A 13578-nucleotide genomic window follows, 5' to 3' on the forward strand; every position below is an offset into this window, starting at 1 on the left:
CACTTATTCCGAATCAACTTGAAATTAATTTCTGTTTGTTTCCTCTTCAATTCGATTTGCGTCTTTTTCTAACAAACCTGTCTAAATTCTGACTTACGTTTATAGGTACCCGCCCGAAGAGTGAGCTGTCAACATTTTAGACAAATTTGCGCCTTTATTGTCGACTCGTGGTGTTTTAACTTGATAGTCATAGTGGTTTCAAAATTGAAATTTGGGAAATGAAAGATTTGTATAAAGTCAATTTTTGGCCATGCCTGTATCCTTTTAATAATAACGAAAATAAACCCTGACGCAATAGGAATTTCGCGCAAAAATGTACATGTAACAAAGTTTTAGAAATCAATCAGTAATATATGCATGTCATCAAGGAACTGTTACTTATAAACACGCAAACATTCACACTCTGACTTGTTGATATTTTATTTCAACATAATTCAAGCTAAGTCTAGTCCGAGGATAGTTCATGGTCTGAGGATAGTTCATGGTCTGAGGATAGTTCATGGTCCGAGGATAGTTCATGGTCTGAGGATAGTTCATGGTCTGAGGATAGTTCATGGTCTGAGGATAGTACATGGTCTGAGGATAGTACATGGTCTGAGGATAGTACATGGTCTGAGGATAGTTCATGGTCCGAGGATAGTTCATGGTCTGAGGATAGTTCATGGTCCGAGGATAGTTCATGGTCTGAGGATAGTTCATGGTCTGAGGATAGTTCATGGTCTGAGGATAGTACATGGTCTGAGGATAGTACATGGTCTGAGGATAGTACATGGTCTGAGGATAGTTCATGGTCCGAGGATAGTTCATGGTCTGAGGATAGTACATGGTCTGAGGATAGTACATGGTCTGAGGATAGTTCATGGTCCGAGGATAGTTCATGGTCTGAGGATAGTTCATGGTCTGAGGATAGTACATGGTCTGAGGATAGTACATGGTCTGAGGATAGTTCATGGTCTGAGGATAGTACATGGTCCGAGGATAGTTCATGGTCTGAGGATAGTTCATTGTCCGAGGACAAGTTCAGCGAACAGCAAAGTATAGTTACATATAGTTACGTAATCATCATTTCAATCATGTCATGACTTCTATGACTTACTTAGAAAACCAAATTATAAATAGAAACCGGACTAAGAATAACGAGGCAAAGATCAATAATTTCCAACAGGATAGAACAAGTTGTACATTTTTATCGAAACATCGCTTATTTTTCACAGAAGCACGAAATACACGTGGATAATGCTTCATTATTAGTTGGGGTATATTTTCTCTTAGCTCGCTGGTATATTCAAATTTAAAAATAGCTTGCATAGTTTTCTTCTGAAACGCACGCGTCCGTTTTTTGTTTTTGTTTTTTAAAAAAATATTTGTAACCTTAAAAATCTTAATTTAAACTAAAACATGACATTCATGGTCGATTTCATCGTGAAAATTTGTATCAGTTCTTTCATTCCAATGTCATGTTTTCTCTTGAGAAATTTAGCTGAATACTGGTGATCCTCGGTCTAGTGGTTTTACAGATCTTCTATCTACGTCATTGCGCACGTCATTGCTCACGTAGCTGACATTGTAAAAGCGAACTGACGCTTGGCACATTGTTTACAAAAATAAAATAACCTGTAATGGTGTAGTTAAATATTAATTTAAGTTGTGGGTAGAACGTTTAATGACACGTAATAACGTGAAAGCTTCTCCTCGTAATAAGTATATTGTCTTAACATGCCTGTGAAACACTTGCTGTCTTGATGTTCAAAATCACTTATTCGTATGTGAATATCATCATAGTATATAAATCTGAGCATAAAATGAATATTCTAATCAAAAAAATTGAGTTTTTAATGTTACTGTCTACTACCAGCTAGGTTTCATTAGCCCTCATTTGCATACATGTATTTCCTTGGTGACGTAACCAGGAGAACACTGCTGCACAAATTAGACATGGTTGTAGGACTGTGACGCGGCTTTGGAGAACGTTCCTATTTCCAACTTATTGTGTTTTTATATTTAAATAATCTAAAATAAACTTCCACTATTTGTTTTAACAATTCTTAGACGACAGCCATGCCGGGGGCGATTGAAAATGTGTAATCTAAACCATGTATCCTTCGTCTTATCTGAACAGACTTCTACAATTACCACTACACTCTGCTGACCGTGAGTCTCGAACACACTCCAAACTGATAGAAATGACATTGACATCATTTCAGAGAATATTTTCGATACAGACTTAATCTGTGTTTCGATCTGTGTTGCTTCCGTGACAAGTTATAAAATAATGATATTCACAATATTATAATCACACACAAAACCAACCAGCATGATTTCAAAGCATTTTTTTCATAATTTTGATATTTTATCTCAACTAAAAGTAGTAATTAAAAAAGGATGTAAATTAATCACTGATGTCTTCTACTTGAGTATAAACGACTTGTAAGATATATTTATCCTAAAATCTGTGATTCACAATTACTAAATAGCATCAGTGTTATTTGTCCTTTATGCAAAACCTGTCTAGTATATAATTTATCTGCATACACAACAAAATGGCGCATATCGATCTGTCGGTACTGACAATAATATCTACAATTTTAATAGATTGTTAAAAAATGAAGTGAAATAATTCAAGTTGAGTAATTCAAGAAAAAAAGGCGACAATAAAACAAATCAGTGAGCAACCGAAAACAAATGTTCTTATAAAGTATGAATAAGCAATACATGGATTTGTATAGACCGCTATTAAAGTGTCGATACCGTGGGCTTAGGCATGTATAGCTGGTGAGGTGGGAGCTTTATATTCCGAGAGAAAACTCCGCACACGAGATCCTTTACCTTACACTTTTTAGTAGGTGGACGCTACACTCAAACATTGCATAATACTCAAGCCGTAAATATTCATAATATAAATCAGAGCATAGGATAATATATTCCGAAATACTTGTGATGTAAAATCCCTAGAATATGACCCCCCTGGATGTTGCCATGTGCACGAATCAGACTGAGAAACGCCTCGTTTCAGTGTACAAAATCTCGGCAACCAAGCATTCTGAATCGTTGAGAAGAGCATGGACGTCCATGAGAAGAGCTAACTAATTTAAAATATTTATCTCCAAAAGTAGAACGCAGACGCCATAGGCCTATTCATGGTGGAATCTCTGTAAACCCTGTGAACTTGGTAATGAAAGAGAGAGAGAGAGAGAGAGAAGTGAGCAGTAATGATGTGACAATAACTCCGCTCTGTACCATTGTGCGTATACAACAACAAAACAACCATTCTTTCGTTGAAAGATTTCAAGTCATTTCCATCTGCAAATAAAACGTCAAAACCCCCGAGTTGGAGGTTTCAAGGGTACATCTACGCGTACATTCACGTGATTGCATTTCGCTTCTCGGATTTGCCCAATTTTCAGATTTTGACTTGAAGGCATTATAACCGAAATTCAATTCTCCGAACAACCTATTGAGGCGTAATAACAGAGATCAAAATGAGATGACGGCTAAAATACCCCCCGAGTTACGTGTGACGCAATAATAAGCAGTGAGTCGTCCTTTATTTATCCCATAAATAGGACAAAATTAATTATCCTTATAGGCCAATCAGAACAACTGTTAATCATCATTCAAACCGGGACCGGGACTGCTATTGTTATGTAAAATCGCCAAGGTAGTTTATAAATCGCACCAGGCATGCGCAGTGTATATATGCAACTCGCATATTATTTTGGATCTGCGGTTCATTTTTCGCCGTGCATTAATGTCACGTGTCACGCGTATTTATTCAACAATGTAGACAACCAGCATTATATAATTCGCCGGTATTTTATGTTTTCGCTGAAGCCGTAGTATTGAATGAATTGACACATGCTTCTATCCGAATCTAGATCACCGCTTAGAAACGAAACGCGGCGACGATTTGCAATTTGTAGAGTTTGTGCCGCAGTTTAAAATATACTGGATGTATGAACGAATCGACATGGACGACGTAGCCGAGGACTCAATGGACTGCGGTGAAATGGGAAGAATCATTCTCGATTCACCTTCAGATACCCAAGAAAAAGAAAATGGCGTCGTCGTTGGTGACGATGATATGGAAAGAACAACCGACAACGCCAAGGATAAATACAACATGATATACGTCGCCATGGTATTAGCCGGGATTGGATTTCTACTGCCTTACAACAGTTTTATCACTGCCGTTGACTATTTTCACACTAAGTACCCGAATACGACGATTGTTTTCGATATGAGTTTAACATATATATTAGTGGCGTTTATAGCGGTTCTACTTAATAACATACTGGTGGAGACATTCACTCTACATACACGTATTTCATTTGGATATATTGTCTCGTTTCTGTCACTGACGTTTGTTGCTATATTTGAAGTCTGGCTTGACGTCTTCACGCAAGATGTAAGCTATATAATTATATTGGCGGCCGTTGCTGCAGTCGCTCTCGGGTGTACTGGTAAGTAAATCAAATATGATTGTTCAACTCTCTAGACGAATTAACTATTAATTGGGGAATATAAACACCCATTAAGAAATACACTATTCACTACACTATTCATTGTTCACTACACAATTCATTACATCGTAAAATGAATATACGATATATAAGCTCCATGGAATGTTGAAATGGAAAAAGAACATCATTCTTTCACGATATGGCCTTTATATAGAGACCAGAAAAAAATAAGTGAAGAAGCTGAAGAAAAATTGTACAAATCTAACGGAAGAAAACAAATTTATAATAATAATGGGCAATGAAATATGTGAAGACGTCGAAAAAAATAAACGATTTTACAAATCTTATGGAAGAAAATAAATTTATATTAATAATGGACAATACAATTCGTGAAGATACGCGCGGATTTAGGCCGCATTAGGCCCCTCAGCTCGCAAAAAAAATGACAAACCAATTGACAAATTCAGCCCAGCAAGCCCACGTCAATACGAGCGCCCCTTACCGAATTTCTGGATCCGTCAGTGGAAGACGCCTATAAAATAAACGATTTTACAAATCTGACGAAAGAAAACAAATCTATAATAATAAACTTGAAGGGCAATAAAATATGTGAAGACGTCGAAAAAATAAACAAATTTTACAAATCTGACGGAAGAAAACAAAGTTATAATAATAAATCAATAATGCACCCCCATAATGATTACGATTATACTCCTCACCGTCAAGATTTGAATTTTTATAGGTGTTCTATTTTTAGCTTGTTATTTGTAAGTTTTTATTTCTGTGATGATGTATTTCACCGTATTGTATCAGTCGTTATTTTCTTTTAAGATATTCAAGCTGTATTTCGTATTGTAGTTGTATTTACTTAGGCTTTATGTTCAATGTAACCATTTTAATCCCCCAGGGTACTTTCATTCCGGTCCTGAGAATGTAATAGAAGTTAATACAACAAATGGGAAATTTATAACACAGTGACATGAAAGGAATTTCCCAACAGAAAGCAATCGACCCCAAACGCAACGTAACGTTCGACCACGCAAACTCCACTCTTGAATTTGTGTGGTTCCTTTCTGCATAGAAGAGGGGAGGAAGGGGTATTGACTATTGCCAGCAATGTCGCGTTTGTTGTTGCCATGATCCCAGGTACGAATGTCATCAACATTGATTCAACTGTACTAAGTGCCAATTATACTTCCGACCTTTCACAAAATGAAGATGGCTACCCATCGTGACCGGGAACTGACTAGATATTTTTTTACGTGACAGACGGAATTTATTTCTTGTAATATTTTGACACCATATTTTCAGATTACGCATTCACCGCGTACAACTCCGCCTGTCAGTATAGTATCGCTTGACTGGACCGCCTTGCGTCATGGCACTGGCCCGGTCTACGTTTAGCAGCAGATTAGTTGATTACTACGTAACATCGGCGATGTGCAAACACGGGCATCAATATGATACAATTACATTTTTTAAAGAAAATTAATACCTCTGTAACCACCGTATTTTTCTCATTTGAATGTAATGATGTTGGTATTTGTTTAAAGGGCGGTCGGTGGTCGTCGCGCAGCGCGTGTTCGAATTTCATATAAACAAACAATGCATTTTACACGCGTTGTGTACGTCGCTGTGAGTTCGAAATAAAACTGGGCGCAATATAGAGAATTATTGTTGAGATTTGTTGATTCCATTTGGTTGGACACGTCTTGGTTACTTAGAACTTAGTACCTTCGCGTCGCTTACCGTATTTAGTAGTGATGCATTCATTCTCACGCAGTGCACGTTTTGAAACATAAAAAGATATAAATAAGCAATGAGTTCAATTCTAAAGCAAATCCAACCGCTTCATCGCACATTTTTGTATCGTCAGTGCCCTGATCTCTTAATGTCAGATGTCAATCGCTAACTGTCGTCATTGGATAAGTAGCCAATCACACGTCGCCGTTAATGGTCACGTGGTTATGATAGTTTCCGAAGAGAAAACAACACGGCTCAGTTGACGTCCCTGTTCACTGTATGCATCACTAGTATAACATGTGTGTGTGACAGGTTGAATAGTCTACAAAGAGTTGTACTAATCTCGTACATATTTCACATGAATCTACATGCAAAACGGTATATAATTAAATGGCTATTTAGATACTTCAAATAATTTAAAATCTCTAGCTTCTGACCATGAATTTGACTACATATTTAAACAAGCATAAAATATTAACCTTTATTCAAATTAAGAAAGAAATGTTTAATGTCTGGTGCAACCGTGAAATAGCTTATAAAATCTTCGGATGAAATAAAACGCGAAAACAACGATCTCTGGTGTCTAGTACAGTAGTTGAGAAATTTCCTCTCATATAGGCCTCCGCGCCTCCTCATACTATTTCCTGTTACCTTATTCATCTCTGGATGCCTGGCAACGCTTTTCTACCTTGATATATATTATTAAATTATTGGACACGTGACCACAGTAATTAGCTATATATATATATATATATATATACCGCAGCAGGGCGAGACTCACAGACGTACAATCATAATTTCAATAACATTACTGATACACTATGTTTAACCCCAACCGACAGTGAAATGATTTAAGCGCATAATGCCATTATGACGTAACAGGTCATTGATGCTGAAAAATGCATATATACACGTGACGCAATGTCAATCATAATACATTCGTTATCCATTCAACATTAGATTATTTCTTTATGACTATTTTCCTGTCCGTTTCTTGGCAGCTCAACAGTCTAGTTTCTATGGATACGCTGGCATGCTCCCAAAACGTTTCACGCAAGGAGTGATGACTGGTGAAAGTAAGTTTCCCATTTTTTGTTAACAAACATTTTTTGAATAGACACATTATGGAGAAAGTTTGTGTGGATTACATTGTTATATTTCGGAAAAATCTAACCATTACAGTCCAAGCCGAATTTAGGTAACGAAGGTTTTGATGTAGCTCACAGTATGTTGTTAATTTACGATTGTTTGTTTATTTATTTCAGCATATGTAAACCTTTTCATGCATCTTATAGTAAATTAATATTTACAGTAGAATCGGGAGTATACGTTTGCTCACAGTCCCTACACGCCACATCCGATTTTTTCCAGCCTCTTACGAACCAACAGTTTTTAAGTATTTACTCTTGGAGCAGCAAAGGAATTTCCTCATCTTTATAAATATTTATAAATGTTAATGGCATCTGAATCAGACCAGCTAAACGAGGGCAGCGCGCAACAACGTCACTTGAAAACGTTCCAATGTCATTCAATCGGCTAATAAAAACCTCTCGTTTCAGTTTGAATTCTGAAAGTATTTATAAAGATGAAGGAATGCCATTGTTGCGAAGAGAGTAACTCAAGTTAAAACTCCATATAGTTGTCACGGAGTGTGTGTATGAACATGTGTTTACACGCGTTGTATTCGTCGTATTGGTTCATATCGAACGCGATGCAGTGTGACTGTGATGCGTTACGATGGACGCGGTTCAAGCGGGAGGGTCGTTACCCGCGCACGCGCGAGAATCGAGTCCCAAGCGATGATAACAACACACGCTTAGAACGCAAAGGCTCTCGGGTAGACGCTTGTTTGTAAACAACGACATGCTATGACCCAATCTCCCAGGCAGAGTTCTATTTCTACGAATATACTTTCGGTGTTCTGGCCGCAAAGATCTCAGGGAAGGAGAATGGATATGACCGTCTGCCGCATGCGCAGGTGACGACTGTCGCGCTTTAAACGTACTACAAATTCTACATATTTTGAGTGTAAAGGTCTGTCAAACATATGGCAAAGAGCAAGAGAGTTGTCCGAACGTGTTTCCATGCAATATGATTTCCCCCGTAGCGTTAAACCCTAATTCTTGAGGCGACCATTTTGATTTTTTTTTAAATTGTGTGTCAATATGTATATATAACTGAAGTTTATAATTCAATCCTAAAAAATAAAATATATTTATATCTCACTAGGTGCCGCTGGTCTCCTGACGTCCATAAATCGAATAATAACTAAACTGCTGCTAAAAGACAAAACAATCAACACTCTTATTTTCTTTGGCATTTCGATATTTTTTGTGATTGTTTGCTTTTGGGTTCATTGGGTTGCAAAGAGATCGAATTTCATCACATATCATATGAAACGAATTCGGGACGCTGCCTTGCCAGATGACGCCAAGTGTGTGACAGATGACAACGACGATGTAAGAATAGTAAGGAATAGTTCTTATAGCATGTCTCACGGTATTAAACGGCGGTGGTCGTCGCGCCGCGCATGTGCGACATTTGTGTTGATAAACATTGATTTTCCCATAATTGAATGCGCTCTTTTAGTGGGTATAACGAGTACGAGTTTTGACCTGGGCGCGATGTGCACTAAAGTAATATCGATGACTCCTTCTATACCTTTCAAACACTAAAAAAATTACCCAATTAAAGCTTTGTAACGTCTCAGTTTGTACTCGTTGGTTCGCGCTACAGTCAAAGTCGCCATCTTTGTTCATATGAGACCCATATCGTGCGCATGAGTGGTGCGACGACCTCCGCCCTTTAATTATAGTAATTAATTAATTATATCTACTATCATACATACATCAACAATAATATACACAGTGTTAAATTATACTATACCAGGCCTAGGTATGAGAATCTCCGAAAGAAACAAAACACTCCTGTTGAGAAGCACGATCCATATTTAGATGCCAGTGGTAGGGGACGCTCTGTTATAGATGGCTTTACTTCAGTTTTATCATTTTTGGTAAAAGCAACATATTAATAACATATTTCGTATCCCATATTAGAGCAAAATTAATATTTCTGCATAACGATATTGAATTCCAAATTCATGCTTGGTATGCACATTCAGTGGACGTACAAGTGTACTAACATAAACACGATTAATTTAACGATATTTCCTACATGGGGCCATGACTTTTATAACTAAAGGATTCGTTAACGAAATTCGACCGCATTTGCGGCTCTCTTGCGTGGAAAAATCCTTTCATAATTCGAACACTCATTACACGAAGAACTTTGGAAAACTTTCCCGGGGTATTTGAAATGGAAATTATCGTTCAACTGTAAGAGCAATGCTGATTGTCTCATCACGTTGGTTGATTGGTTTAAAATTACTACCAACTACTCGTTTAGCTGTGAAAGATAGTATTTTGGCCTGATTTGTAGGATTTATAGATTCAAGTCGTATTCAAGATGGCGGACCTATTGGTAAATTAGCATTAGTATTAGTATCGTATTTTTTTTAGTACACTTGTTCGTCAGCTGACTGTGTCGGTATGCATATTAGTTGCACGATGTGTCATATGACGAAATACCAAGAACACCATTAAAAGATGTTTTCATCATAAAATCATACTTAGGCCTGTATATCTCCGCTATTATAACATACATACATACACTATTATAATATATTCATAAATACACTATTATAATATACTAAATACACTATTATAATATACTATGTGCCCTATTATAACACACCATATAGACTATTACATAACACTGCATGAGTTGTAGTTAGTAGTGTCGTGTTAAATGTCCTAACTATAAAAACGACACTTGCAAGTTGTCTCGTCTTGTCTCTTTCTTCGCTTTTCCCCAGCACGCTCTAGTAAGTTCGTCATCTTCGTCACAGGTACCACGTGACCGCACAACAAAGTTATACGATGAGAGCACCGAACCACTCACTCCCAGTCCATCATGTGACAGTGACGTCATGACTGTGGACATTCAGCTCTCAGCGAATGCTCTAAAGAAGTACGTTGGAATGGGTACAGTAATCAAACGTAAGTAACATTGTAATAAAATGAAAATAACACCGTAACCAAACGTAAGTAACGTCGTAATACAATGCATGAAATCGTAATCAAACATAAGTAACATCGTAATAAACTTAAGTAACGTCGTAATAGGATGCAAGTAACACCGTAATCGAACGTAAATGACATTTGCAAATTACCATGTATCTTTCAACTTGTCAGTGGGAACACAACTATCTTATCAACATGAAACTACCTTACATACAATAACCCCCTTTCAATAAAATCATATTAACGCATACAGGATTTCGTTGTACTTGTAGGTGGCATTGCATTGCGGCTAGATGCATCTCGTACCATTTGGCCGTATATGTTGTCAATTGGAATGGCCTACTTTGTTACATTGTGTCTATTTCCGGGCGTGGAATCGGAAGTTATTAGCTGTAACCTTGGAGACTGGATGCCTATCATATTAATGGCCCTATTCAATGGTTGTGACTTCATAGGCAAGGTGTGTTTGATGTATATATACGTTTTCTATTGTATGAGCGTATAACTATCCTTTCTCAGCGCTACAATGTTGAAATATTACAATGACGATTGGAGAAATGGTCGTTTATTTATGTCATGACACGATTTACGAAAATATTTTTAAATTTGGTTCGTATTTACGTCCGTAATTTCAATTGTCCACAATTGTGAAAGCATTGGTTTATTGTCTTCACAGATCGTGGCAGCAATACCGTACAACTGGAATCCGAACCGACTGGTCCTCGCGTCATCCCTACGTATTGTGATTGTCCCTCTTATGATGATCTGTGTTGCACCACGCAATTCACCATTATTGTCACACGAGTCGTGGTCCATGATATTCTCTATCTTATTAGGACTTACCAATGGCTATTTTGGTAGTGTACCTATGATATTAGCTTCGGCCACTGTACCAGAAGAACAAAAAGAGCTCTCAGGTCAGATTTATTTATTTATTTATTTATTTATTTATTTATTTATTTATTTATTTATTTACTTACTTATTTACTTATTTATTTATTATAATGTATATCATCTCATTGAGTCTGGTAATATAATATATTATTTTTACTTTCAGGCAATATAATGACGTTGTCGTATAATATAGGATTGACTGCTGGGTCTGGCGTGGCGTATGCGCTTAATTATCTTCTCGGACCTGCGTCTACAGCGATCACACAGTGTCATCAATTCATTAATGTCGCAACTGAATCACCCTAATAACACGATGGACACTTGTTGCATGTAAACCGATGTACATATGTATTAAGTAACAATGTATGTAGCCTATAATGTCCTTTCGCCAGATGTACTCAAACTGTGCGACCCGAAATCTATTTTCGTAAAGAAATCGTGGAGGGATTGTTGGATGGACTAATAGTGCGCGAGTGGACGTATGGCGTATGGCGTATGTTTAATCGCATATCACCAATGCGTTTCCAGATTTCTAATTCCTCATTGACAACCCATGATGCGATGTATATATTTATGTGTATGTATTAAAGCCTAATTTCGTTGGTTCTACGATACGATAACAAATGACAAAAACGGGATTTTGACGAGGAAGTGTAATGTTATATATAGTGCAATAAATAAACAAATAAATAAATATATAAATCATATATTGAAACACTGGTTGAAATTGTATTTAATTCTGCCAGCTCGCAGTATTGTTGTGTGTCTATGAGCTGGCTTGTTTATGTGTTCAAAAGTATACTAACAATGACAATATATTGACTAAATTATATATAAACTATGACATGGAATGTATGTATGGAATTATATGTATACGAGCTATGGCACTCATATGTCATATAACTGGATTGTATATGACTGCGACACGTATATGAACTATGACATGCGTGTTGGTTAAGATTTATATTAAATATAACATTTTTAATGAATTAAGATGTATATGAACTATGACATATGTATAGACTGAAATGATTATATTCACAAGTAGTGGTTGAGTAATTCGATTAAATATGGCTGACTGACAGACATTTTTAAAAAAAATGTGGTATCTTGAACATGCTTTGTCAGATTGTTATTATACATGTTATAATACATGTTCATGACGACATGCTTAGTCATTTTCATTAAAATTTGGTACATACATTATACATGTTAGGATACATGTTCATGTCAGTTTGTTTCATAATCAGATCAAAGATGGCTGTTAATATTTTGACCATACTACTGTATCCCGATACACATGTACAGTCTCATATTGTTGTCACATTTATCATAATACATGCCTATATGTTTATTTGTAGGAATATCGTCCAAAGGTTGTATTAAATGTTTATAGTTAAAAAATGTACATAGATTATTTTGAATAACAAGAGTGAGTCTGGTTGAAAATGAATTCATGGATGACAATATTTCATCCTGAGATACATATTAGCTCGTACAACAGATTACGAGTTAACGCTGATGTCACTCCAAGTTGTATATTCTCAAACATACATTGCATGTTAGTCACATGATGCACATTCATGTTTGACTCGTGCTTCATTCTCCTTAAATTGTAAAGTGCCTTAATTGAACACCATGAAAACATTGTTAGAAAAAAGTGCCATTGGGTAACGCCATAATGAATATGCTGGCACTTGCTTACAATACTGGAGACATGCACTTTATTTGAGTTTGAATTTATGACTAGCAATTTGCATATCCAATTTGATTGCTTATATTATGCACACAATAATACATGTTCATAACAATTAAATTTGTAATCAGAAAAAAAGACGAAAGACTTGCAGCCATCTTGCTCTTTGAAATCAGCCAAATTACAAAAGTTGAGATATGAGCTGGGTGAGGCAGCTGTTCAGTTAGGTTCTATTTAATGTGATGTGATGTTATGTGATGTGATGCGATGCGATGCGATGCGATGCGATGCGATGTGATGTGATGTTATGTGATGTGATGTGCTGTGATGCGATGCGATGCGATGCGATGTGCTGTGATGCGATGCGATGCGATGTGATGTGATGTGATGTGATGTGATGCGATGCGATGCGACGCGACGCGACGCGATGCGATGCGATGCGATGTGATGTGATGTGATGTGATGTGATGTGATGCGATGCGATGCGATGCGATGTGATGTGATGTGATGTAATATGTAATGTTTATGTATAATCAAACTAGATAAATATAGGGATGACAAGATCAAGTGGGTATCTAAGAATATATACATATATTGATGGTCTCGATAATCAAGAAGAATAGAATTTCGATGTTATCAAAGGTGATGGTATGGAAAACCAAGACAATACACAGATAAATGAGACATCTTGTTCTAAATAGTC

General features: G+C 36.7%; 1 protein-coding gene across 2 annotated transcripts; it reads left to right on the plus strand.

Moving 5' to 3' along the window:
* Nucleotides 1-3678: 3678 nt before the first annotated feature.
* LOC100373418 (equilibrative nucleoside transporter 4-like) lies at nucleotides 3679-11894 on the plus strand. Of its 2 annotated transcripts, none has more exons than XM_006817625.3 (7): nucleotides 3679-4460; nucleotides 7205-7279; nucleotides 8433-8671; nucleotides 10078-10261; nucleotides 10558-10745; nucleotides 10962-11202; nucleotides 11343-11894. In XM_006817625.3, exons 1-7 carry the CDS (start codon nucleotides 3950-3952, stop codon nucleotides 11483-11485), a joined length of 1581 nt encoding a protein of 526 aa, XP_006817688.2. In that variant the 5' UTR covers nucleotides 3679-3949; the 3' UTR covers nucleotides 11486-11894. The 2 variants fall into 2 exon arrangements, with proteins under 2 accessions (XP_006817688.2, XP_085359114.1); XM_085502988.1 differs by having other exon boundaries at nucleotides 10111-10261.
* Nucleotides 11895-13578: the final 1684 nt, after the last annotated feature.

The sequence above is a fragment of the Saccoglossus kowalevskii genome, chromosome 8, assembly GCF_978046115.1.
Source record: "Saccoglossus kowalevskii chromosome 8, keSacKowa6.1, whole genome shotgun sequence".
Classification (NCBI taxonomy): domain Eukaryota; kingdom Metazoa; phylum Hemichordata; class Enteropneusta; family Harrimaniidae; genus Saccoglossus; species Saccoglossus kowalevskii.

Excerpts from the sequence above, each read along its gene's own strand:
- LOC100373418 (XM_006817625.3), top strand. The coding sequence starts at position 3,950 with ATGTATGAACGAATCGACATGGACGACGTAGCCGAGGACTCAATGGAC. Across the intron at positions 10,262-10,557 it reads AATGGGTACAGTAATCAAAC|GTGGCATTGCATTGCGGCTA; the intron begins GTAAGTAACATT and ends TTGTACTTGTAG. Across the intron at positions 11,203-11,342 it reads AGAACAAAAAGAGCTCTCAG|GCAATATAATGACGTTGTCG; the intron begins GTCAGATTTATT and ends TTTTACTTTCAG.